Source organism: Pholis gunnellus, assembly GCF_910591455.1.
Source record: "Pholis gunnellus genome assembly, chromosome: 18".
In the NCBI taxonomy this organism is placed as follows: Eukaryota; Metazoa; Chordata; class Actinopteri; order Perciformes; family Pholidae; genus Pholis; species Pholis gunnellus.
The window spans coordinates 2,356,363-2,381,638 of NC_136545.1; the positions used below are offsets into that span (position 1 = coordinate 2,356,363).

General features: G+C 43.3%; 2 protein-coding genes across 4 annotated transcripts; one reads left to right on the top strand and one right to left on the bottom strand.

Annotated features, from left to right (window-relative positions):
- Positions 1-1,125: 1,125 nt before the first annotated feature.
- On the bottom strand, positions 1,126-4,493 carry naif1 (nuclear apoptosis inducing factor 1). Its single transcript, XM_079179158.1, has 3 exons — positions 3,965-4,493; positions 3,345-3,395; positions 1,126-2,160 (listed from the first exon to the last, which is right to left on the bottom strand). Exons 1-3 carry the CDS (start codon positions 4,407-4,409, stop codon positions 1,616-1,618), a joined length of 1,041 nt encoding a protein of 346 aa, XP_079035284.1. The 5' UTR covers positions 4,410-4,493; the 3' UTR covers positions 1,126-1,615.
- Positions 4,494-9,081: 4,588 nt separating this feature from the next.
- Positions 9,082-24,525, top strand: slc25a25b (solute carrier family 25 member 25b; the record flags this gene model as incomplete). 3 transcript variants are annotated; one of them, XM_079179556.1, is made up of 11 exons in its annotated part: positions 9,082-9,438; positions 15,259-15,385; positions 17,257-17,344; positions 18,356-18,391; positions 18,672-18,783; positions 20,940-21,098; positions 21,267-21,419; positions 21,511-21,618; positions 22,076-22,243; positions 22,327-22,477; positions 24,275-24,525. In XM_079179556.1, 11 exons carry the CDS (start codon positions 9,082-9,084, stop codon positions 24,457-24,459), a joined length of 1,644 nt encoding a protein of 547 aa, XP_079035682.1. In that variant the 3' UTR covers positions 24,460-24,525. The 3 variants fall into 3 exon arrangements, with proteins under 3 accessions (XP_079035682.1, XP_079035680.1, XP_079035681.1); XM_079179554.1 differs by lacking the exon at positions 18,356-18,391 and having other exon boundaries at positions 17,257-17,368; XM_079179555.1 differs by lacking the exon at positions 18,356-18,391.
- Positions 24,526-25,276: the final 751 nt, after the last annotated feature.

Sequence of the window (25,276 nt, forward strand, 5' to 3'; positions counted from 1 at the left end):
AATATTGAAACAAAATTGTCCTAATCATAGTAAAGACCGCATTCATTTTGCCTTTTTCTTGCAATACCCGGCGTTTCAGTTGATCCCACTAGATGGCACACTCCAGACACACTTGACCTTTGCTGGGGTCTGTCCTCTCTAGATGACGCCCACAGGACAGTGATTGCTACTTGATTGGTTCTTAGCAGTCACGACTGTCCTTCCCTGGTTCTTCACACCACTATCACCTGACCCGTACCCGGAAGCTCATAAATAACAACAGCCTTGATTACCGATCAGCTACCAGGTTAATTCAACATGGACAACTGATTACAGGCGTTGCTGACCGTGTTGTCTTTACTAGCAGCTAGTCAGAACTAGACAGAGGACAGGAGGACAGAAGGACATAGGACAGAAGGACATAGGACAGAGGACAGGAGGACAGAAGGACATAGGACAGAGGACATAGGACAGGATGACAGAGGACAGGAGGACATTTGGATTCAGTGCAGCAGACTCTGAGACGATCACCGCCCACGGCCGACAGACCGGACCAAACGCCACCAAACTGCCCCAGGAGGAGAGGGCGGAGAGCCCAGATGGAAGCTAAGCTAACAACCACATCTTCACAGAGACCTGACTCCATCGTCCATCCAGGATCAAGCTGCACTTGACGGGCAGACAGCAGGACTCTGGTGGACCAGAGGAGGAGGACTCTGTGTTTACATCATGATGCTTGGTGCTCAAACAGTCAGACTTCATGGACGATGTTTTCCTCATGTTGAATGTTTAATGTGAAGATGTCGGCCATATTGTCTGCCCAGAGAAGTGTTTCTGTTGCTGCTGGTTACGTTCCTTATGATGCAAATTCAAAAAGTACACGACAGGAATGTACTACTGTTTTTGTTGTTTGTCATGTTTTTACTTGTGATGAAAATGGTCTACAACTGCATTTCGTTGTGCATATAGTAACAAACGATCCTTAAATCCTTGAATTCCAAATTACATACAAATAATTTCACGACACAGATTTCATCCCAATTTGTAAATGAATGTAAAAGATGAAAATAAACCTGCTTGTAGGTTCACACTGACCTCTTCTGGTTAATGAACAGTGATGCAGCCTTTAGTAAAAACACAGACTGATGATTTCTTCTTCTTTTATTCAGTTCTGAGGCAGAGTGCACACTAACTGAAGACCCCGTCTGACTGGTCTTAAAAACAAGACTCATTATTCTTCGTCTGGGTAAACTGCACAATGACTGTTCAGCCCACAGCAGGGTGACGACCGTCTGCAGCTTTGCATTAAAAAACGTATTTCAATATTAAAACCAATGTATTAAATAACATAAACTCGCTGCTGATTAATGACAGATGGTAAAAAGTAAAAATTATTTTCAAGATAACCTTTTCACTGCTTCTGTGACCAATCATAAAACATCAGTAAAAGTCTGCACATGCTCACCCCAAGCTTGTCATTGTTCTCTGAAGTCTGTGTGCATCTATGTACAAGACACACACACACACACACACACACACACACACACACACACACACACACACACACACACACACACACACATACATACACACACATACATACACACACACACACACACACACACACACACAGTGTCTATTCAGCTTGCTGTGGAGGAGGTGGAGGTGTTTTGGGCCTGCTCTGCTCCTCTGTTCCTGCCCCGTCAGCTGTTCCCCCTGCTGCTGCTGAGCTGCTGGGGTTTGCCACCTCATTCCCACTCTGTAAGAACTTGCGCAGGTCTTTGAGCGCGGGCCTGAGCATCTGAACTAATGCTAGCAGGGCAGCCTGGGTACCTTCCAGGGCCTGGGCCTGTCTTTCTTGGGCGAAGGCCTGAGCCTCCTGGGAGCGCCGCATCATATGCAGCAGCTCGTTCTGGCCCTCCAGGTGCTGGGCAATCTGTCGGATGTGAACGTTGGTGACTCTCTGCTCCTGCAGCAGGCGGGCTGAGTTGAGGGCGATGCGGCTCTTTAGCTCCTGAGGCTTGGCCTGACCCTGAGGAGGAGGAGGGGACGCTGAGGATGAGGCCAGCATCTCCACTGGAGCCTCAATGGCCGCCACCACAGTGGGAGTGGAGTCGCTTACAGTGGTGGTGCAGTACTCCACCACGCCTCCGTCCTCCAAGGTGTGGTACGTTGTTTCAGCTGGAAGCAGAACAGGAAAACAGCTGTTTTTCTAGTTATGAGTAACTTTGCTGAAGAGTGCAAGTTTCCATTCAAACCGCAACAGTGAAAATATAGTAGTGAGCTACTAATCCCCGTGTCACGCACAGCAACAGTTAAGAGTTCAACTTTTGGGGGAATGTGCTATTTTGCTGAGGTGAAAATGAGAAGATCAACAGCACTCTCCTGTCTGTGCGTGAAGGATGGAGCTGGAGGCAGGGTGTGGTCGAAGGCGGAGCCAGGGGGATGCATTTCAGGTGTGAATGGTTTCATTTGGCTGGTCATGAATATGTAAGTTCATTCATCCTGATAGTATAATTAACCCTCCTCTTTGTTGAACCCGCTGACTTTCTACCCATATTTTAATCACATTACTAACTTTGTGTACACGTGTGTTCATTTGACAGACCAGCTGGTTCTTCAAATCTCAGAATGAATGACGTCATTGTGAATGACAGCGGGAGTAAGTGAGGATTCACTCAGTGGCCCTAAAAAACAACATCTGGATAACATCAGGATGTTGAACTGAGAGAGAGGATGGTGGCTCACTGAGGATCTATGATGAAATGTTTCCTGTAAGAACACAAATGGCTGCTGACTGATCTTTAGAGTTTCGACATAGAACAGTAAATTAGCAGAAATCGGTCTGGACACGCCCCCGCTCAGAATCTTGCATACTACAGCACGACGTCAACAAACTGCATCCAAACCTCTTGTTGACCTCCCAAAATGAATACATGTTCTCACACATTCAAATGCTTTTAGTCAAGATGACGAGAAACAGTAGTGATGGTAACATAAGAGAGGACAACCTAGTAAATGATGAAGTAAACTGTGAACCACTCATCTGTGGTATGAAGAATGAGATGCATCACTTTATCTCATTCTTGATGCCATAAAACTGTGGCTGGTTCAGGCTTGTAGCCCTAAAAAGACTTTGTTGAACGTGTCCCCAAACTTTTTTAGTCCACAGAAAAATATTAAAAGAAAGATTATTCTCTAATGTATCTTCGTATAAACATATTTGCCTCTGATGTGTGCTATCACAGTTTACAATGATCGGAAATCTGAAAAAAAGAATCAACTCCGTGTATGGAGAGCTTCCTCTGATGTGTCCTCTCTGCATGCGTCAGGTTTCTAATATCATGCAGCAGAAACACACTTACCATTCAGTGGCTTTGCTTCATCACAGACTGTACCTGAGCCAGCGGGAAGAGCTGAAAGAGAAACACAGAATGTGATGCTAACAACACAACAAAACAACCAACAATCACAGAAAAGGATGAAAGAAAATCTAAATGCAATTATTAGACTAAAAACTGAAACATGTGTATGGTCCTTCTTGCTCCTATCAACGCTTCTCTACCAAGTCTGGTTTCATCGGTTCTATCAGATCATGTGATTCAGTGACTCAATGTCTATTATAATCCATGCTCGTCTCCTTCTCGAGCCAGGAGTCAGTTTGCATGTTTTCTTGTCATTGTTTTGTCGAAAGCTCCGGTAAGTAATACAACTTTGCCACCGCTGGATATTGAATTGAGTCTTCCATAACACATGTTCATGTTGCTCATCCTCTCAGTCCACTTCTAGAGAGACGTCTTTCACTGAGCTCAGAGGATGAATCCACGACTCTCTGTACTTATCAGCAGTAGAAGCCTTCTGCGGACACACTGTCTTATCGTTTCTCACCGGAGAAACACCTGCTTATTGTTGCAGCATTACCTCGAACACTGGGGCTGTGCGTGCTCAGAGTGGACTCTCGGAGTGGACACGTCGGTCTACTTACTCTCTGCTAGTGTGACGGTGGTGGCGGTGGTCACGGTTACAGGTAAGCTTATCTCAGCATCCGAGTCTCCGGCAGGTAAGCTGATGATGGTGGCCTCCCCCAGGAGGTTACAGATCCTCTGCTGCATCGCAGTGAGGATGACGGGAACTGGAGTGCAGTCAGCGGAGGTTCCCTCTATAGCAGCCCGCGCCTGGGCCACTTTCCGCCGGACCTCCGTCTTCATGTCGGACCACTTCTTCTTCACCTCGGGCAGCTCTCTGGGACAGGTGGTGACAGCGTTGACCTTTTTCAGGATGTCCACCCACGCGTTATTCTTTGCCATGTGGGTGACTCCAGCATTGAAGTGGTTAACCAGTGTGTGTTTTTGTTTCTCTATTTCTTCTACAATAATTTCCACCTCTCTCTCCGAGAAATTCATTTTTCTCTTTTTCGCGATCGATGCCATTATTGCAGAAATTCCTCTTTTGTTGAAGTAATTGTGCGTATTGTACGCAAAAATAGTAGGATTTACTCAATTGATGTGCGCAACGTAATGGCTTCCAGAATCGGCTTCTTCTTCCTACTAACGACGCTTACGTTAGCTGGGCGTTTAGTCCCGCCCACTGATACCCCATTGGTTGAATATCTCGCGGTCATGCTTTATGCTCTGTGACTATTGGCTTAATCAAACGCCAGTATTCAATGAGCTAAATATATTCATTATTAATAATTCCCTTATCTTTTTTGCTAAATGCAATTATTACACATGTGTATGCTCCTCTAATATTTCCCTCCTAAAAGTGCTAAATTACTGAAGTAGTGCCTTTTTAGATTACTCCTTAAATATTAACAGTAATAACATAAAGACTCATTCTATATGTATCATTTATTATAGTTCTTGTATTCTGTCGTTTTGTTTGTGTGTATCTATTTACACAATCTTAAGGCAATGTTTGTACACTTTCATTTCAGTTTTTTAAAATAAAAAACTGAAATGAAAGTGTAAAAGAAATGTATTAGTTAAAAAAGATAACTCCACCAATAAAAGTGTATTGTTCATTGATTGAAAAGCTAAAATGTTAGTAACCTTTGCAAATTCATTCATATTTATGTGTAGAAGTTACCTAATTGAATACATGAATAATAACAAGTCAAGAACCAGAGTGAACAACTTTTACCTCTAAATAAGTATTAAAATATTATAAAATAATATTAATATAAAATATTGGACTCTGTATCAGTGTCCTCTGCCACAATGACAGAAATGTCCTTACAGCCATTGTCACTGTTCGGGGATGTACAATGTGTATGATTTTCAAATAAGCATGAAGTCACACAAGAGGGGCACATAAATCCACATACTTAGTTGTAGCAAAGTCGCTTTGCTTTCTGATATAAACCTGATATATGACCATAAATCTTAACACATTTTCATTATGACTCAGATGCAGAGTCTCCTCCAAATAAAGACCGGAAACCATATGATTGAGCCACAGAAACATTGAACTACTGGGTCTCATATGGCAGTTATGTGGAGCTTTCAGAACAACCCAAAACAGCAAGGACACGTGTGGATGGACTTATGGCATTTTATGTTTTAACAAAGTAACAGTTAGTGTAGTAAAGTAGAGAAATAATGAATTCTATTCAAGTTTGGTTTTTGATTTATTACTTTCAAATAAACTTCAAAGGCAAAATGATGTGTGAATGGGTGAATTGAATTAGAAGAGAATATATAACGAGTAGTGCTGCGTAGAGTCCTAAAACCTCAGAAATGAGTCCGCATTTTTGCACTTTGGGTTCCCTCGTCTCAAAGTCATTGTGTTTCTTGAATGTGTTTATGGTGAGCTGTCTGACATTAGGTCTGTGGTGACACAAGCTGATTCTATAGTTTAGTTCTCTGATATAAAATAGGTCAGTGAACACCCCTCTGGTGAATTTAGAAGCTTTTAGGTGACTTAGAACAGTGTCTGAAACACTATCCCATCTTGTTTTTTGCAACCAGTGAACGAAAGTGACCATATTTGGACAACAGAGAAGTGACACCATGTTAGAGATGCTGTGACCTGTCAATCACTGTGTAGCCCTGCCCTAAAGCATACCCTGCTTTATGGTCTGTTTGACTCTAAATGGACCATAATCTACTAAATGAACATCATGCTGTATTGAAGAAGACTTGCAACTAGAGATTGAGACCATAAACTCATGTTTACAATGTTTACTGAGGTAATAAATCAAGAGAGAAGTAGAGTCATTTTCTCATAGACTTCTATACAACCAGAGGAGTCGCCCCCTGATGGACATTAGAGAGAATGCAGCTTTAAGGCATTTCAGTATTGGCTTCACTTTTCAGAGCTGGAGTTTGCCGCTTTGAAAAGTGGAGCCGACAGACTGATGGCAAGTCGCAGACTCACTGAAATGAGGTTTTGCGTTAAAGACCAAAATGAGCAGCGATGTAGCAACATTACGAAGCGTAGAGAGCCAGAATAAATGATTAACATTTATAAACTTAATCTTTCCTCCACACACTCGTGTCACAGCGTAGGAAAGCACATTGCAGATCAGTTACAACTTTGTTTGGCTCGGTTTCTGTAACCAGTGTAGCATTTTAATATCATAGAATTAGCTAACTAGTGGACAGCTGGCTAGTTAGCTGACTTGCTAGGCCCGTCATGCGATCTATGGATCAGTGGTAGAGCAGGGTCATCCTACAATCATAGTCCATGTGTCGTCGGGCAAGACACATATTTAACCCTAAATTGCTCAGTGAGCTGGGCCTGCGGTGTATGAATTGGTGTGAATGGGTGAACAAAGAATGTTAAAGGGGTGTTAAAGTGCTTTGTGGGTGGTCGAAAGATACAAGCTACACAAGAACAGTCCATAGAGTCCAACGGTCCCTCCTCCTCACTCCCTGTGGCTAGAAGGAGAAGCTAGTTATCTAGCTAACTAGCCAGTCATTCGTCTTCAGTGCTGCGTCCGTCCTCTTTCTGGCGAGCTGAGACAACACTTTACAGCCCCACTGACATGGTTGTGACCATAACAAAACAATAACTATCGCCGTTTTCATTTGTACTAGTCACATGACCATAGAAAACAGTTCAATGTCCGTTCTGCTCCTGTATTTTTATGGTCATTTCCTTCTGTTATTAAGTAATCGGAAGGAGTTCACCACAGCGGAGCAGTCAGTCTAGGTTTAAACAGGTCAGCTGTTTGAGTCGTCCTCACACCACCACACACTTTCCTTTCTCTTCACCGTCCCAGATCTAAACGAAATGAGCAGAGATTCCAAGTTTGAAATACAATCTAAACATATTAAAGAAAACATATTAATGGCACCAGTGTGGTGTGCCATTAATATGTTTTATTCAAATTAACTTAAATGTACATTCTATTTTTTTTTTTACTTTTATTCCATCTTCTCATTGAATAATCTCAGTTTTCCAGTTTTTCCGAATTTCCTGTGAGGGACTGTCATGGTTGTCAGTCAGGCAGTAAGGAGGGTTAATACATTCTGTTGTATACTGGCTACCTTGACCCAAAACGTTCTGTCAGGTCAAGAACACCATAGGAGCACCTGAGCGGACACCATCGCTTCATTTCATCATGGAGCCTCAATAGTTTCGGGAATTTAGCAGCAAATACTAGCATAGAATTGCAACGGAATGGATCGTTTGTGATGCATTTTAAAAGGTACGAATTTTCTTTCTTTGTTTTACGTTGATGGAACTACATAACCTTACATGTGTTGGTATTCTATATGAATATTGTAAATCCTTAATGCTAAATGTATTCATTGACGACTAATTACCAAAAATCGTCTCTCAGTTTGTAAAGCTGTCTTTGGCCAAATCCCAATGTCCCCCTTACGGACTCACGGACTTTGAGGCGCACTCCCGCAAAGTCCGTGAGGGTTTAGGGCTGTCCCACTGTCAAATCATCAAGTGTTTGAGGGCTCTCTCGCAGACATTTTGAGCCCTTTATGAACCCTTTCCGCAAGAGCCTAAGGGAATTACCCACAAATCATTGCAATGTGACGTTAAACACGGGGTAACCACCAGTGGACGCATGGAGACGTAAAAAATAAGGTAAACAAAGAGGACGGCTCGTGTGTTCAGTCTGGAGTATTACATTTACACAGAAAACATTACGGGTTAAAGATGGAACAAAAAATGAACATGAAATCAGAGAATATTTATTTATTTATTCATCAAATATTAGATTTTGTCATTGAAGCTGACAAAAACGAGTAAATAGATTAAATGAAATTACGTCTCATCTTGTGAGTAAAGATCCTGGAAGACGTTCAAATTAGGGAGTTCAAAGTATAAAATGCATACACACAATTATAGGCTACATCATATTTGTTGTCGTTTTCATGGTAATGTGATATGTTGCAGCAAAGTGCTGTCCCATTCCTATTTACACCATCTCAAGCCCTCACAGTCTCTCACACTCACCCACTCACCAGGTGACGTCAGTAAGTCCTTGAGGGTTCAGGGTTTGAGGGTTTAGGGGGGACATTGGGCTTTGGCCTTTGTGAATCACGTGACAATCAGGCATTTTGAACTTTTGTTGACGCGACTTTGTCTTTACACGGCTCTGCCTCGCCTCATGCCTAAACGTAACTATTCCAACCAACAAAGATAACGAGAACCAGCCAATCAGAGGCAGAGTAGGGCGGGCCACCGGCTTGTTAGAATCGAGTATGTTTGTCTTCTCTGTTGGCAAGTTCAGGCATTTACAAACACAAGCATCTCATTCTAACTGGAACCTCATTTTCGTGACGGGCGATACACGAGCTGTGTGTGAAGTCCACCGTTGGATGCTGTGAAGTCATTTCACTGCTGACAGCTCAGGAGCCTCATCTTATCACCGCGTAACGTTTCACCGGCATCTTCCATTTCGGTTAGCTTTGCGTTGGAAACGCTAGCTAGCTGAGCTCTTTTTATCAACTTAAATTAGGAGGAACCATTTTCGTCTCAAGTGAATGCCGCAAATGTGTGCGTGGTGAAAAGCCGTGTTTGTAAGCTTACCGGCTTCTGGTAGCTTTTCCTTTCAGTGCCTGTGAAGTGGAGGGAAATGTGACGTGGTGGTCGGGTAACAGTGGCCTCAAATGCTCTCTGACTAAGTAGACACTCATGATATACCAGCAGGGTTCGTTGATGCCTCCTTTGCTCAGCAGCGTAATCTGCCAGTGCCGATCGGGCGAGACCCACCGAGGGATCGACCCGGGCGGTGGAGGCGGGCACAGCGAAGAACCCTCCTCAGCTCCCCCATCTAAACCAGTCCCCCGGCAGCCCGTCGCTGGTGACTGCCACGCGGACCCCGGTCAGTCAGCGCATCCATGTGACATATGTGGAGGGCCTGAGCAGGAGCACCGACTGAAAGTCTTGTTCCAAGTCCTGGACGTTAACGGTGATGGAGGCATTTGTGTCAACGACCTGACCATTGGACTGAAGAAACTAGGAGTACATCGCACTGAACATGAGCTCATGGTAAGTGGACGTATTTCAGCACAATTGTATGAGGAATTCTGTTTTTGTGAAAAGTTTCCTATGGAGCAGGGTCGTCCTTCAATCAAAGGATCGACGGTTCGATCCCCGGTCCATGTCGATGTGACCCTTAACCCCAAGTTGCTCCCGTAGTCAGTTAGTCAGTTAGTCCCGATGAGCAGGTGGCACCTTGCACGGTAGCTCCTGTCATCAGTGTGTGAGTGGGTGAATGATGACATGTAGTGTTAGAAGCTTTGAGTGGTCAGAAGACTAGAAAAGAGAAATACAAGTACAGTCCATTGACCGTTGAGCATCTTGTTGAGTAGCACTTCCAGGGAGAAGAGAAGCAAACCACACAGCTGCAGAGAGAAGTGCCAAACTGTAAGCAACAGTAGAGATGGACAAATGTACACGACAACGAAACGCAGTCGACATATTTGGGGAAATGTAAAGTCATAAATACAATTTTAAAATGTCCATATGTAAGTTAAGTTACCTAGCAAGCAATAATGTGTAGGCCCAAATACATCTGGACACCTCAGTTCAAACTGTGGTAGCAAAGGTGTCTTTAGAGCAGGGGTCTCAAACTCAAGGCCCACGGGCCGAATCCGGACCACCATGTCATTTTATGTGTTAATAATTAAATTAAAAGAAAATAATTAAAAGTTGATAATAAAAATATCCCCATAGTCGAAGTTATGAGATAGAAAGTCATAATGATGAGATGCTTAAACACAGTCATAGAAGCAGCTCTTTGGCTGGTTACTCTACATTTGACATATAAATATTGTATTGACACGCCACACAAACAGCTGTTCACCGCTGGACCAGTGATTCTCAACTGGTGGGTCGTCACGGACCCGTTTTCAGTGGGTCGCGGGCCTTTGCCTTATGCAGCGGAGTTATTCACGATCCTTTCCAGCATTTACGGTACTTGTTCAGCGGTGCAGGAAAAACACAGACCAATGCGTTGTAAATCACAGGGGGAGAGACAAGGAAAGACATCACAGAGCAGAACTCTTGTAATGTGAAAATCAAATAACTGGATGATCTCTTTAAAGAATCAGATGGCTAAAGAGACCACATTCCTTAACCTATACACTAAAAGCACTGTGTTAAAAATGGGTGCTTAATAATTAAATGCGTGATAAAATCTGCATTAATGCAAGAAAAAAAATACCATGATATACCGTGAAACCGCCAGAATCTTACATAATGCCGTGATACACATTTTTGGTCATACCGCCAAATACCGCCCAGCACTACTGCTGCCTCTGTCGAGCGGAAATTTTCAGCCTCAAACGCATTAAAACGTATTCAAGAAATACAACTGGGGAGGCTCGACTGTCTTCACTGGTGTCCATGAATCCAGAAGGACTTCTTACTGGAACTAAAACGCACGGATGTACTGAACAACCGTGAGATTAAACTCTTTATTAACAAAGAAAGGAGGATGGACTTCGTCTTTAAATAGTGAACAGCAGCTCTGGTAAGTTAAATGCATTTGTTTTTACATCTGCAGTAGCTTTAAGATGCTTGTTTATATATTATTATTTGTACAACTTGTTTATATGAAGATGGATTTTTGTTTGGTTTAATATGTGATGGGAACCATTGTTACTTCCAGTGTTGCTCTGGGGACATATTTAGCCGGTGCCAGTGTTGGCAACTTGGCGACTTTCTCGCTAAATCTTGTGACTTTCAAACCCTCATGGTGACTTTCTTTGTCAAAAGCTACTAGTGACTTGTTCTGGTGTTATTGGAGACTTTTCTGGTGTTTTGACTCTGACGTGAAAGCTCGTATGTTCTGCACTGTGTGAACGAGCAGCGGGAGCTGCTGTGAGCCCCTCCGCCGGCCCAAAGCACTCACAGGCGGGTACTCTCACAGAAACCTCGCGCAGCAATCCTAACTGCAGTCAGAGCAGAGAGGAGACGCACTCTCGGTGTATTCTCTGTATTAGTGTATTTACAGGTGTTGGCTTCATTTTGAAACAAACAAAAACAAAATGAAATGCAAAATTATAAACAGTTGGTGGATTCGTCCCGCGAATATTAAACTGTTTCACCTAGGGTTTGGTAAAAGGGGAGCAAACGTTGCGTGTGCTCCCTTGTCGACCGAGGTCGAGGGGAAAAAGCGTGGAGCTGGGGGAGCAAGGCTGTTTTGTAGAAACGGAGGCTGAACCACAGGGGTCCTGGGGTGTCTTGGCCCTCGGACATATTGCAGCGGTGCGTTCAGGGGCGAGTTCACACCTGAGTGTGAACTTTCCTTGGTTGTGGGTTTGGTGCTTATCAAACTAAAATCGGGATGAAACCTTTGCTTGCCAACGGGAAGGCCTGATTCTCTTTGTGTCACAGCACATGTCGAAGCCACATAGTCAGACCCCAACATCAGTATGGATTTTCAGACGCAGCCTCAGACATTGAATGCCACTATAGGTTTGTGACCTGTTTTTAAAGATTCCCGTGGGAACCTATGCGCTTGGGGCTGAGAGCCACAGACGGGCTGGGAGGTCAGAAAGTCTGTCATGTAATAATTAGAAAAAAAGGTAGCGATACCAGCCTGTTCATTTGATGTGTAGAGATTTTTCACTGCTAAAATGTCAAAGATCCCTCATACTGGTGGGGAGAGACTTGTTACAGAAGTTGCGAGTAGGGCCTTGTGAGTTTTATGTTGGACATGCTATTATTAAGAGAGCTCCTGTTTCTGTCAGTAGTCAATTACACTGGGATGTAATGTACTCTGTGAGCAGTGCAGTCAGTGGACCAGTTCTGTGGAAAGCAGCTGGAAGTTAGGAGCCTTTTAACACTGTAGTTTTCCCAGCGGCAGGGACACAGTCCGTGTTGAGAATTCTAATAAGGCGGAGCTCTTATTGGGGGGGTAAAGAGGGAGGGAGGAGGGAGGCATCACTCAGCAGATTTTCTACTGTGAGGGGGGTGCCACCAGGGGGGGGGGGCCCTGCTCTTCACCAACCCCCTCCTCCTACTCTGGCTGACTATTGAAGGAATTAATTAATTTCCATCCTGCAATCCCGTCCTCCATTGGCTGAGGGGCTCGTTCCATGGCTCGACAGGGTAACCTGCTAGTATGAGCTGCTGTGATTGGTCGGGCTCAGCTGCAGTGAGGATGCAGCTTTCTGAAGGCTCTCTGCTGCATTTGTCCGGCTGCTGATACTGAAGCCAGCTAAGTCTGCTGCTGCCATCATTGAATCATTCTCCACATGAGATACTTTCAGTGTGGAATTCTACATTAAATGGAGAACTAATCATGCTTCAGAAGTGTATGACAAGAGTTAGATAGGAGCATTTAGCTATTATCTGCTTCTTTTGCATGTCTGTGGACCTGAGCCTGGACGTCTGTCAACTGAGTCATCTATATGAGAAAAAGATCCAGAGACACTGAGCTGGAGCAGTGAAGCGGAAGAAAGTGGAGGAGCCCTCTCTACTGTCCCACGTTGTCCTCAGCTCACCTTTCTGCTAGTTCAATTCTCTGATTTCAGCCAACAGAAACCGTTAAGTGTCGTTTGAGTAGAGAGCAATCAACCAGACACCCTAAGCCCCAGTTTGAGGATGATGAAGACATTGCTGTGCCAGAGCCTTTTTAGCAGGGCACAGTGTAAGCCTGCCCAAACTCCGTTGCCAGGGGAAAAAGAGACGGAGGCTCCTGAGAACTGCAGAGAGCTGCAAGCTGGTCTCCAGGAAAACACTGCAGACTCCCCTGACCGTAAAAACATCAGCAGGAGTAGTGTTGCTCCAAAGAAGACCACAGTATTCATTGTGATGACACCACCTCCAGATCAGGTAGGATAGAGCAGGTGGCTTGACCTCTGACTTTTGTATCCAGCACCATCAAGTCAGGGATTTTAAATTGATTGATACGTTTATGGGCGGTCGTGGTCCTAATGGTGTGAAAGCCCCTCACTGAGCTGAGCTCAGTGTTGTTAACCTGTACTGACCCAGTGTCGGCTCACTGAGCTAAAGGCTCCCCCAGAAAAAAGACAGCCCTTCACTTTGACATCGACTCTACTGGCGCTGCTATGAGATAGGGCCTTGCCTTGCTCATGGGTACCTCCGTTTTTTCTTACCTCAACACAGTTTTATCAGTCAATACAAACTGAAAAAGTGCCATTGCTTACAGTTTAATGTCCTATGATTAATGTGCTCCTGCTGCACATGGAAACACATTTGCTTCCATCTTATTTAGTCCCTTAGTGGATCGTTGTTTCACTGGGGCATAACTGCAGTTAAAGGCATTGGAAAAATGAAACCTGTTTTTCCATTCTTTATATTTCATTGAAAGCTGTTCTGAAATGGATTGATGAGTGAGAATGATTTGACATTTAGAGGTAAAGGCCACTGCAACCAACACTGTGAGATGTGATAGATGTGAGTAACTCATTCATTTCACTGTTTCTCTTTTTACTTAATGTCCAACTTAAAGGCGATTCACCTTTTGGTCTGCTCACCAGCAGCAGAATATCAAGTCAATGATGCTGCTTCCTGCTCACAGGGGCAAATTCACTGTAAACTATGCACACCATTCTGAAAAATGTCATTTTAGTTTGGAATTGTGGACGCAGCCCAAGACTTCAGACCGCTTAACTGTGAGCACAATTCCATTTATTTCACTCAGGAGAAATTCTAAATCCTCCAGGACTGAACTCTTTAGGACTTCCACTTCAAGGACCAACACGTCCCCATAGAAACTAGGCTGCAAGGGCCGCCAAGACTAATTCTTTTCACAATTTCAACCCTTTAAACGATGACACTATGTTTTTGAAATGAAACAACACAAAAATAATTTGTGACTTGAAATGTATCAATTGGGGAAATCAGTAGAGTGTAGACCTCCAGCTGTGTCTGCAACGACCGCTGCTGAATTGTGTGATAGACCACATGTGTATCAGATGTGTCTTTCACTGGCATGTCTCACACAAATAATATGCTCTCAATTCAATCAACTTTATTTGTATAGCCCAATATATCAAATTTGCCGAAGAGGGCTTTACAACCTGATCATTTGACACTACAATAATACTATGAATGCTAATATAACTGACAGGGTCCATTCTGCTGCTAGTACCTTTACCTTCGATACTCAAAAAGAGTTGCTGCCAATACTTACATTACATACTTCTACTAAAGTAACATTTTGAATACAAACTTGTACTTTTGAGGGTGTATTCATATTGTGCATCTTACACATCTTACTTCTTCCACTATGGTAGTTGCATCACGACGCTCTGACTTTAAAAACAGATGTGAAGGACTAAAGCATTGATAGTTGACAGTGACATGGTTCCCTCAAACAGTGGCCTACGGACTGGTCTCCATCCGGTGAGGCGCACATGGCTGACTTATTTCTTCCACGTTCTCAGTCAGCCTATAGGCAGCCTATTGCTCAGGTTCACTGTGTGAGAGACAAACAGACACATTTCCTCTCTGGCCTGCTCACCCAGCTGTTCCTTCCCTTAGGTAGCCATTTCCTGCTGGTAAGAGTATATTCATGCTCCAGCTAACTCTAATTCCCTGTAGAAATCCTTCCAGTTGGCTTGGCAGCTATATTGGCCGAAAGTGCCGTGCACTGTCTTCAGATCACTAACAATCCAATGTGTGTGATGTAAAGTGGTCCAAACTGCAGGCTGAGTCAACAGTGCACAGATGGCACCCACTGTCTGTCACATCACTCTGTCCACAAAGCTATAGGGCTGTTTTTAATACATGGTACAGTAAATGCATCATGCTTACTGAAATGTCTCGACATCATTTAATACAAAAATGAACTGAGAGTTAAGTGGCTCAAAGATTTCTCTTCTCTCCTTCCAGAAAATAGTGAAAGCAGGAGACAAAGACCTGGACGGACAGTTAGACTTTGAGGAGTTTGTTCATTATCTCAGAGACCACGAGAAGAAACTGCGGCTGGTCTTCAAGAGCCTGGACAAGAAGAACGATGGTAAGGAATCCTGTTGGGTTTGATGCCTTTGAGTCTGCCGTGTGGTGAGAACAGACAGAACCAATACGTTATCTGCTGCTCAGCCCCTTTGGCTCGAGCTCGACATCAGTTACGCTCTGCTGCGAGGACTCTGGCTCGACTCCATGGCGTGACCCATGACGTTCAGATGGACGGCATAGCGAGCAATTTGGCCTTTTGGTTTAATTATTTATTATTATTTCATTAATTTAAGGATTGTCATTCTACAGTGTGTATGATTGCATTTTCCTAAAAGGTTTGGTGTATTTGTAATCCAGAGGGGTTAAAAAAAAGAAAAGGGACAAAACTGAATATCAGAATACCAAAATTGAACACTGAATACCTACACAAGAAACTAAAAAAACAACAACTAAAAGTTGAATAATCAGATCCAGCCAGAGTTGATTTCTAAATTTGTATTAAGGAAAGTAGTACCTAATATTGTCAAATGAAAGTACATTTCCCTCTGAGATGTAGTGCACTAGGAGTATTACGTTATATCAAATGGAAATACTCAAGTAAACTACAAGTACTTCAAAACTGTACTTGAATAGCCTAAGTGTACTTTGTTCTATTCCACCACTGTTATAACAAGAGCACAGAATTGTTTGAAAGAGCACAAGGGTGTTCTTACATATAGCCTCTTCAGTTTTGCTCTCAACGTGCACCAGATCGCTGCATTTAGCTGTAAAATACACTACGTATTCTTTAGTGAGTCTGGGCTGAAGATGCTAACTGTAGAATTAGCGCCTTAGCGGCTTAAGGCCGTCCAAAAAAGCTGCCAGGGACTACACACAGGAGAAAACACGATGACGCACAAAGATGATCCAGTTCCACTTCAAAGATGCGTTTGACCATTTATTCTTCCACAGAGTACATCAACTACAGCGGGCACCGTTAACCCAATCATTAACTAGAAATGTCCACTACCATTACCGCACCCAAGCTCCAACAAGACGCCCACCACCTATAATGACCACTGCAATGATCTATACAAGACTACACATAGAAAAATACTTGACATATGTCGCTCCCACCTCCCTTCACTTTAATTAGCAGGTGGCATCAAAGACACAATTCAATTTATTTCTAGAACCCAATATCACAAATTAGCCTCAGAGGTCTTTACAATCTGTGCAGCGTACGACATCCTCTGTCTGCCAAAACTGTACCCACACTGCACTGCTACGTTCACAGCTAGTGTGTGTGTCTGTCTGTCTGTCTGTCTCTCTGTCTGTCTGTCTGTCTGTCTGTCTGTCTCTCTGTGGCATGTTGATAAATATCAGGCAGCAACAGCTGCCTGGTCTCCTTCTCCTAGGAGTACTTCTAATTTTGAGAGCTCATCAAAATCTACCGTTAACACATTAACGCCTTTTTCCGTGCTCTGACCTCGCGCTCCATCTGTGGAGGCTCAAACACTACGGTGCCACGCTCGAGTATAAACAAAGCTCTACAGCTGATAACGCCGTCCCGACAGACAGTCCTCACAGAAGCACAGCGCCCAGCTCAACACTCTTACAGTAGCTCTGTCTGCACTTTGCCGTAGTTTGCACTGTTAGCACTGTTAGATACGAGCCGCCGGATCGCATCAACATATTGAGAGGCTATCAAAATGCTCCCGAGCTCGGTTCTTGCGCCTTTGATCTCTAAACAGGCTCGAGGTGAGATAACCCCGATGACATGATTAGCGTCATTTTCTTAGACTTCACAAAGCTTCTCCGGCTCAGGCACTATACATTACAACTGTGTTGGCGGGCAGAGCACTGCTCACTGTGACTAGTAGACTGACTTCTAAGTGTAAAATCTGTGTTCATCCTTAATTAATACAAATTGAAATCATTTCTGTGGTGTAGGCCGGATCGACTCGCAAGAAATCATGCAGTCTCTGCGTGACCTGGGAGTGAACATCTCTGAGGAGCAGGCAGAGAAGATCCTCAAGAGGTGTGTGTGTGTGTGTGTGTACGCGTATTTTATATAGCTTCTTTTAGCTCAATAATAAACAGTAATGTTACTGTGCTCAGGTTTAATACAAATTACAAACTGTAAGTCACTTTATATTAAATTCATAACACTTAAAGTAAAACTAGGGCGTCTAAAACAACACATTCACTTGGCAGTTCTTCTAAAATAACCCCGGCTGTGCCCAGCATGCAGCGCCTGTGTGCCTGTGCTCCATTCAACACCAATCACTGCAACTATTCTGACTTGTGTCTTTTAGACCTTCAGTCAAAACTAGCAACTCTGGCGTTCTGTATGCCGTCACCACACTGTGCTTGTGTTTGTGTGTCATGAAGCAGCGGGAAAGTCTATACATTATATTTATTATTTTATATGAAAGAGCCGTAACAAAACAATCTAGTTCAAGCCGCATGTTTGTTACTGTAGCAGGCCGCTAGCGCTAGCATAATCTCATGCTACTTCACAGAAACAAACCTGTAAAATATAGTACTTTCTGTCATATAATACTTTTTGTCTTTCTTCAGTAATTTGCTAAGTAAATTATTGTTGTGCCTGTACAAATACTATTAATTACCGTTATCACTTTTAATCAACATGCTTAATGACAAAAAACACTTTGACGGACTACTGAATTTTAAGCATTTCTTTATTATCATGAACAAGAATTTAAAAAAAATATTATAGATTTAGAATCTATACAAATACATTAAATGGCCATTAAAAACATAATGTTAACGTACTCTTATGTTACAGTTGATTACCTGTAATTTTATTGGCACACTTAAATTACGGCAAATATTTGAAAAAGGGGGAAAATCCAGAATATTTCCTGTTGAATAACATTTCTTAACTGTAGCAACAAGGTAGATGTCTGTCTAGTTGATCTGTCAGCAGCAGATGGCTCATTGTTGTGGCTCGGTGTGATCCCTGTCTGTTCCTCTAACCTCCTGTCTGTCCGTCTGTCTCTGTCTTCTTCTCTCTGGCTGGTCTCAGAATAAGGAGGGGTCATATCTGGGCCCCTATCTTGTAGTAAGTAGTAGCTTCTATAGTCTGCTTGCTCAGCCAGTGCTGCACTGATCCCCACTACAGTCTGTCTAGTTCAGTTACCAGGTGCTGTGTTATTCAGTGATTTCAGATGAAAAATGGAACAAAATATCATATTCACCATATTATCATAGCATTTCTTTGTTTATCAGTGTTACCATTGTTGAGAAGTAACAGTGTATGTGAGCAGATAGCTTGTCCTTTTACGGTCTAAAACGGTCACATTTGTAACGGCCGGTACCCACTGTTTTATTTACATTCCCAGTATGGATAAGAATGGGACGATGACGATTGACTGGAATGAGTGGCGGGATTACCACCTCCTGCATCCAGCAGGCAACATTCCTGAGATCATCCTCTACTGGAAACACTCCACGGTAAGCTGCACGCTTCCTCTCCGTCTCACAGAGAGGCTGGTGAACATTAAGAGCAGAATCCAAATCTCATCGCTCCGAATGGAATAGATTTGTTTGGGCAATGCGTAAGAAGAAGGCAAGGAAGGTCAAATGTTGCAGACGGTTACGTTTTAAATGATAAGAATATCAAAGAAACATTAATAGGCACTTATTGCATTAGTTAGAATGTATGTTGGGTCATATTCTTTTCAGCTTTAAGGACTTCTATCAAAGTCAAAATGCCCACCAACCCCAAGGTCTCCCTCCACCCACAGAATGAGCAAGCTCTGAATAGGAGGTCCTGTGATACTGTGTTCAGTTTCACACCATACGGTTTCTTATTATAACAATATACAACTTATGGTGTTGAAATGAGGATTTATAACACGTTTTGTTGGGTTTGTGTTGCAACGACCCAGATGAAGGACACAAGCTGAAACCCAGTGGTAGTATCTAGAAGGGCTTTATTGTCAGACCACTCAGTGTTGCTGTGGGTTTGACCTGTACTGACCCTTGAAGTAGGTCAAGTGGTGCCAGAAAGCCCCACGCTGCTCTGTGCAGTAAAGAGAAGCTTTTGTGGTGTACAGTAACAGGATAAAGTGTGTCATAACCAAATGGTTGTAAAAAGAAATAATTTGGTATCAAGTATTAACGAGAACATGAAAAATATGTTATGACCTAAAAGAATCGTATTCCTTTGTGTAGTGGGATACATATCATTTACACTGTCACCTTTTCTTATTGTAAAGGCATGCGAGCATTCAGAGAAAGCCGTTTAAGTAGTGCATGTGTAAGTAGTTAAATTACTTACATATTACTTATATTAATAATGCTGCATAATTGAATGAGCCCAGTGGGAGAAGAAGTAGACCCCATGCCAGTCCAGTTAAGACACACATTCATGCAGCAGTTCCCTGTGGCACCCTGACATGGTATCCTCTGGCACTGGGCTCATCACAAGCCTCTTAATCACATCCACGTTTCCTTCCCTTGCATGGAGAGACGCAAGGAAACCATGCGAGGAGAGAGGAAACGGGGAAATATGTTTTAGGAGAAATGAGACCTTTCCTCTGTATCGTCACTTGAAGCGACATCTGTTTCTGATGACGCCGGATCAGCTGATCACATCTGGATCAGCTGATCACATCTGGATCAGCTGTCAGTCGGCTTTAACAGCTGGAGAGACTTTTCATAGTTTGTGTCTGTTTACACGATCAGAGTACTAATAACTGTGTACTGATACTAATAAATACAGTTATCACTGTACTGATACTAATGAATACACATATCATCATTGTACTGATACTAATATACACAGTTATCACTGTACTAATACTAATATACACAGTTATCATCACTGTCAGATTAGAGGTGTTTTCTCTTTAACAAACTGCTTTGAGTATTTATACTGTGATCTGTGTCCTTCCAGTCTCTACTGGCGGAATGCGTTTGTCTTATTTATTAAATATTTTCGTCTATTTTTTTTTTTTGATTGTTACGTCATTAAATAACATATAACCCAGAATATGATCATGGTTTCTCTCGAACACTGGAACTAATTTATTAGGCTCAATGTTTTGGGGGAAATTGAAATGAAATACCTCATCAAACCCGACTTGGTGACTGGCTCAGTGGTAGAGCGGGTCGTCCTTCAATCAGAGGATCGGCGGTGTGATCCCTGACTCCGCTGGTCCATGTTGAGGTGTCCTTGGGCAAGACACTTAACCCCAAATTGCTCCCATCAGTGTATGAATGTTAGATAGTCCTGATGGGCAGGTGTCACCTTGCATGGTAGCTCCTGTCATCAGTGTGTGAATGGGTGAATGATGACATGTAGTGTTAAAGAGCTTTGAGTGGTCAGAAGACTAGAAAAGAGATTTACAAGTACAGACCATTTACCATTTACTCAACAATCAGGAATGATCAGCCTCATGGCTACATAAATGATGTAAAAAGTTTTTTGTGTCAAAATAGAAGTTTAATCTGTGATCTATCTCCCCTCTGGTATGAAATGTTGATGTGATGTTGAGATGCATCACAATAGTGGCGCAGAACAACTTCCGTTTCAAGCGAGGATCAAGGAGATGACAAATAAGAGACTTGGGATGTGCCCGCTAACTTAAAGGCTTCCTCCTCAGATCTTTGACGTTGGGGAGAGTTTGTTGGTGCCTGATGAGTTCACGGCAGAGGAGAAGAAAACAGGAATGTGGTGGCGACACCTAGTGGCAGGAGGAGGAGCTGGTGCAGTGTCTCGAACCTGCACTGCACCACTGGACAGGCTCAAAGTCCTCATGCAGGTAAAGCACGACACACAGCTGAACATGGCAGTGCTCTCAGAGAAGGACTTGTTGATTATAGGCAAACTGAACAAAGGGAAGTGAAGTAGTGATCAGTTTGAAGACATGCTGACTGTTTGTCCTGACCCCTCCCTCCCTCCCTCCCTCCCTCCCTCCCTCCCTCTCCAGGTTCACGCCTCCAAGAGCAACAGCATGCGTATCACTGGAGGCTTTGTCCAGATGATCCGAGAGGGCGGAGTGAGGTCACTGTGGCGAGGCAACGGCATCAATGTCATCAAAATTGCCCCCGAGTCTGCAATTAAGTTCATGGCCTATGAACAGGTATGAACCGTCAAAAGCTCTGACTCCATTACGCCGTTTATCTCTCTCACATTTTGTGTGGTTGCATAACAATAAATGTCCTGTCTGTCAGATAAAACGATTGATTGGAAGTAACCAGGAGACGTTGGGCATCACAGAGAGACTGGTGGCAGGCTCTCTGGCTGGACTAACCGCTCAGAGCAGCATCTACCCCATGGAGGTCAGAGACAATGAACACAGACAGAATGAAACATCTTTTAAGCAAGACCTCACTTTAAGAAAAAGGATTGGACTCATTCTGTACATGTTATGGAGCAACTCATGACTCATGTTTATGTGCAGAAATATCCGAGTGGATTCTTTTTGTCTTGTGACTGACTGTCCATTTTAAGCCTTGAACTCATCATGTGAAGCTGTACTGTGACCTCCTATCTGGAGGAAATCAGATCGCCACACGCAGACTCACAGACCTCCAGTTATGCACAAAGTGTGAGCAAGTCATTTATGTAAATCAGGTTCATAACACACATAACGCATTTTAATATGAAAGATAATGCACGGCATGTATGTATTAGTCTGTTTGTTGAAGTATGAATGATGTTCTACAACTGTTGGACAACAAAGTGGTGCTTTGTCTCCTCCGTCAGGAGGCCTGACGTCACTGTCTGTCCTCGCAGGTGTTGAAGACACGGATGGCCCTGAGGAAGACGGGCCAGTACTCGGGCATCTTGCATTGTGCCAAACATATGTTTCACAAGGAGGGAGTGCCTGCTTTCTACAAGGGCTATGTGCCCAACATGCTGGGCATCATCCCCTACGCCGGCATCGACCTGGCTGTCTATGAGGTCTGTTGTTGTTGTTGTCAAGGGGATAACTTCTTGTTTATTTGTTATTTGCTCAGTCTGACTCCTCTCCTCTCCTCTGTCAGACTCTGAAGAATTGGTGGCTGCAGCGCTACGCCACAGACAGCGCTGATCCAGGAGTGTTTGTGCTCCTGGCTTGTGGAACCACTTCCAGCACGTGTGGCCAGCTGTCCAGCTACCCGCTGGCCCTGGTCAGGACTCGGATGCAGGCGCAAGGTCAGTCACTGCAGAACTCTACTGCTCTGTACATCTACTGTCTATTACAATCATGTAAAGATGTGATTATGAGTTATGAATTGGTTACCCATCACAATGATTGGCCTTTAAGCAGGAACATTGTTTTACTCTAAATCTCGTACTTTTTACCTCGAGGCTTGTTCCTACGTGAGTTCCATGATTCTTGATCAGTGCGACTTGTTCATGAGGTTTCCATTCTGTTCATCTGATTTGAACATATTACAGAATACCATAAACAAAGTCCGAAACTGCCATGTAACTCTACTTCTTTCATTCAAAAAAGGTTTTCTAAATATAATAATGCTTCTTAAATCCCTCAGGTCCTTTTCTATATTTTCGGATTGAAATCATTTCATGTAGTTCCTCAGCTTTTTGTCCAAGCTAAAGCTTTATTCTGAATGATTCCTCATCCTGAGGCCATGCTAGTGTCTCTTTACACCTAACAGAGCTGAACCGCTGCACTGTTCTACTGCTTTAACTCTCTACTGCTTCTCAACAGGACAAAACGATGAGCATTACACTAAAGGGAGGGATTCAACATTAGAGCTACATTATTTTATATCAAACACAGTTTAACCATTTGCCAGGTCAATGACCTTTCAACTATTTCAGACATTTTGGAATTGAATGTATAAATGAACAATGGTACTGGCCACAGGAAGATGCTAGAAGGTTTTTAAAACAGGAAGTGTTGTTTTTCTGTTCTACAGAGACATCTAAAGTCTAAACTGTAGTCATGTTGCTGGTATGGGATCAAAATACTATGAAAGGATCATTATAACTGACGAGGAGAGAGAAGGCGAGAACCTCTAGAAGAGACGCCTGAGCTGCCTTCACCTGTTAACATGGACGCCGAAATACAACGCACGCACGCTGCTCACGCAGGCAGTGTGGCCGACGTTAATGATGGCTGCATTCCACTTAGGGCATGTCCTGGTACGGTGCAGGCTGGCTCACTGGAAGAGCTTCTTGGGACACTTAATGGAACTGAGCCATTGTTAATGTGCTTACTAAGTCAAATGTCTGGGGAGAATAAGCTCATGTTCTTTTCTGCACAGTCTGATAAACTCTTTGTGGCTAACACTGCACTGCAGTGGGAGGATGCTGCCTTTCATACGTTGTCCCGTCATTCTGATGCAGAGACGGTGGGCTTTTTAGGAAAACATGACCCGGTCTGGACCTGGGTGACCTCACAGCTGGCTACGACCAGGAGGAGATGAGTCATCGTTCAAACTCCCATTTGGACTTGACGCCCACTTCTGACTAGGCGTAACATTTACACCGGGTCTTAGTGAGACTTGTTAGGTCGGGCTTAGATCGCCACGTTCTAACTTTAACCCAAGTCCTGTTCGTGCAGCGGGCCCAGTATCATTGTCACTTACAGTAGAAGGAACTAGTAGTCAGCTTGAACTAATATCATAAACATTGCTGTTGGGCACAGACCACATGATCAAAACTTGAAGCTGATGTTGGTGCAAAAGAGCTTCTCAAACGGTCGTTTTGTGCGTTGGAGGTGTGTGTCGTTGAGGGAACTTGGATAGTAAAAGGAATACCTGTGTGGGTACCTCTGGTTGCCATGGTCACGTTACTTTCATCATGCAAGAGCAGCAGCTGTCCTGTGGAAACAACGCATGCTTCCTGTTTTTTAGAGTTTTATTGTGATTGGAGCATCTTTAAGGGGCATGGTGTATGCCGTGCATGGTTCATATGTCTGTGTGTCTCCAGCAGCTTTGTGCTGTAGCGTTGGATCAGCCTGTCTTCCTCTGTTTTCCTCAGCTACCCTGGAGGGGGGCCCGCAAATGACCATGACCGCCCTGTTCAGACACATCGTGAGGACCGAGGGACCCATGGGACTCTACCGAGGCCTGGCTCCCAACTTCATGAAGGTCATTCCATCTGTCAGCATCAGCTATGTGGTGTACGAGTACCTCAAGATCAGGCTGGGGGTCCAGTCAAAGTGAGGAGGGAGGCAGACGGGGAGATCAAGAGGCCTTTGCTTTTCTTTTGAGCTAAAGATGTAATGTGTGTCGGCCTATTATTTATATATATATATATATATATATATATAAAGAAAGGTCAAATCAATTTCACAAGAAGTGTACAAAACAAAACAGTTTTAGTAATAAAATCATGATTAAAGAAAAAACTGTCTTCAAAAATCTAATCTAAACATTAGCTGTGCATACGTTTACCTGTTTAAGGGTCCAAGGGGAAGAAAGCTCTACATCCTGATAGAATGTAAGCGAGAAATAATGCTGGAAAATTAAATATAATGCCACAAAAACTCTTGTTTATATATATATATATATATATATATATATATATATATATATATATATTGAAGTGCTTTACTTGGGTACCAGTGAGTCCTGCTGGTCTGTGTAAAGGAGGAGTCTTTGTCTTAATAAAGGGCTTTGCTACGACAGATCACAAACTCTGAAAATAAATCCTGCTCTCATTCTCTGCTTAGTAAAGCTGATATAAGCAGGCTCAAGTAATTCATACGCACAAATTATTACATCAAGACCCCAAATTAGTTTGAGATGGAAATGATGCAGGTACAGGATAATGGAACTTTGAATTTCCTTTTTGTTTCTCAAGAGTCACTGCTTCTTCGGTTGTTCTAAAGACATTCAGTTACATTCAGTCTGTTGCTTTGAGGAGCGACATGACGATGTGATCAAACTTATATTTGATCCCAAATATTGAGTCGTATCGACACAGCACATTGTGAGTGTCCATCAGTGTTCCAGTAACACGGTGTCTCTCCTAACACTG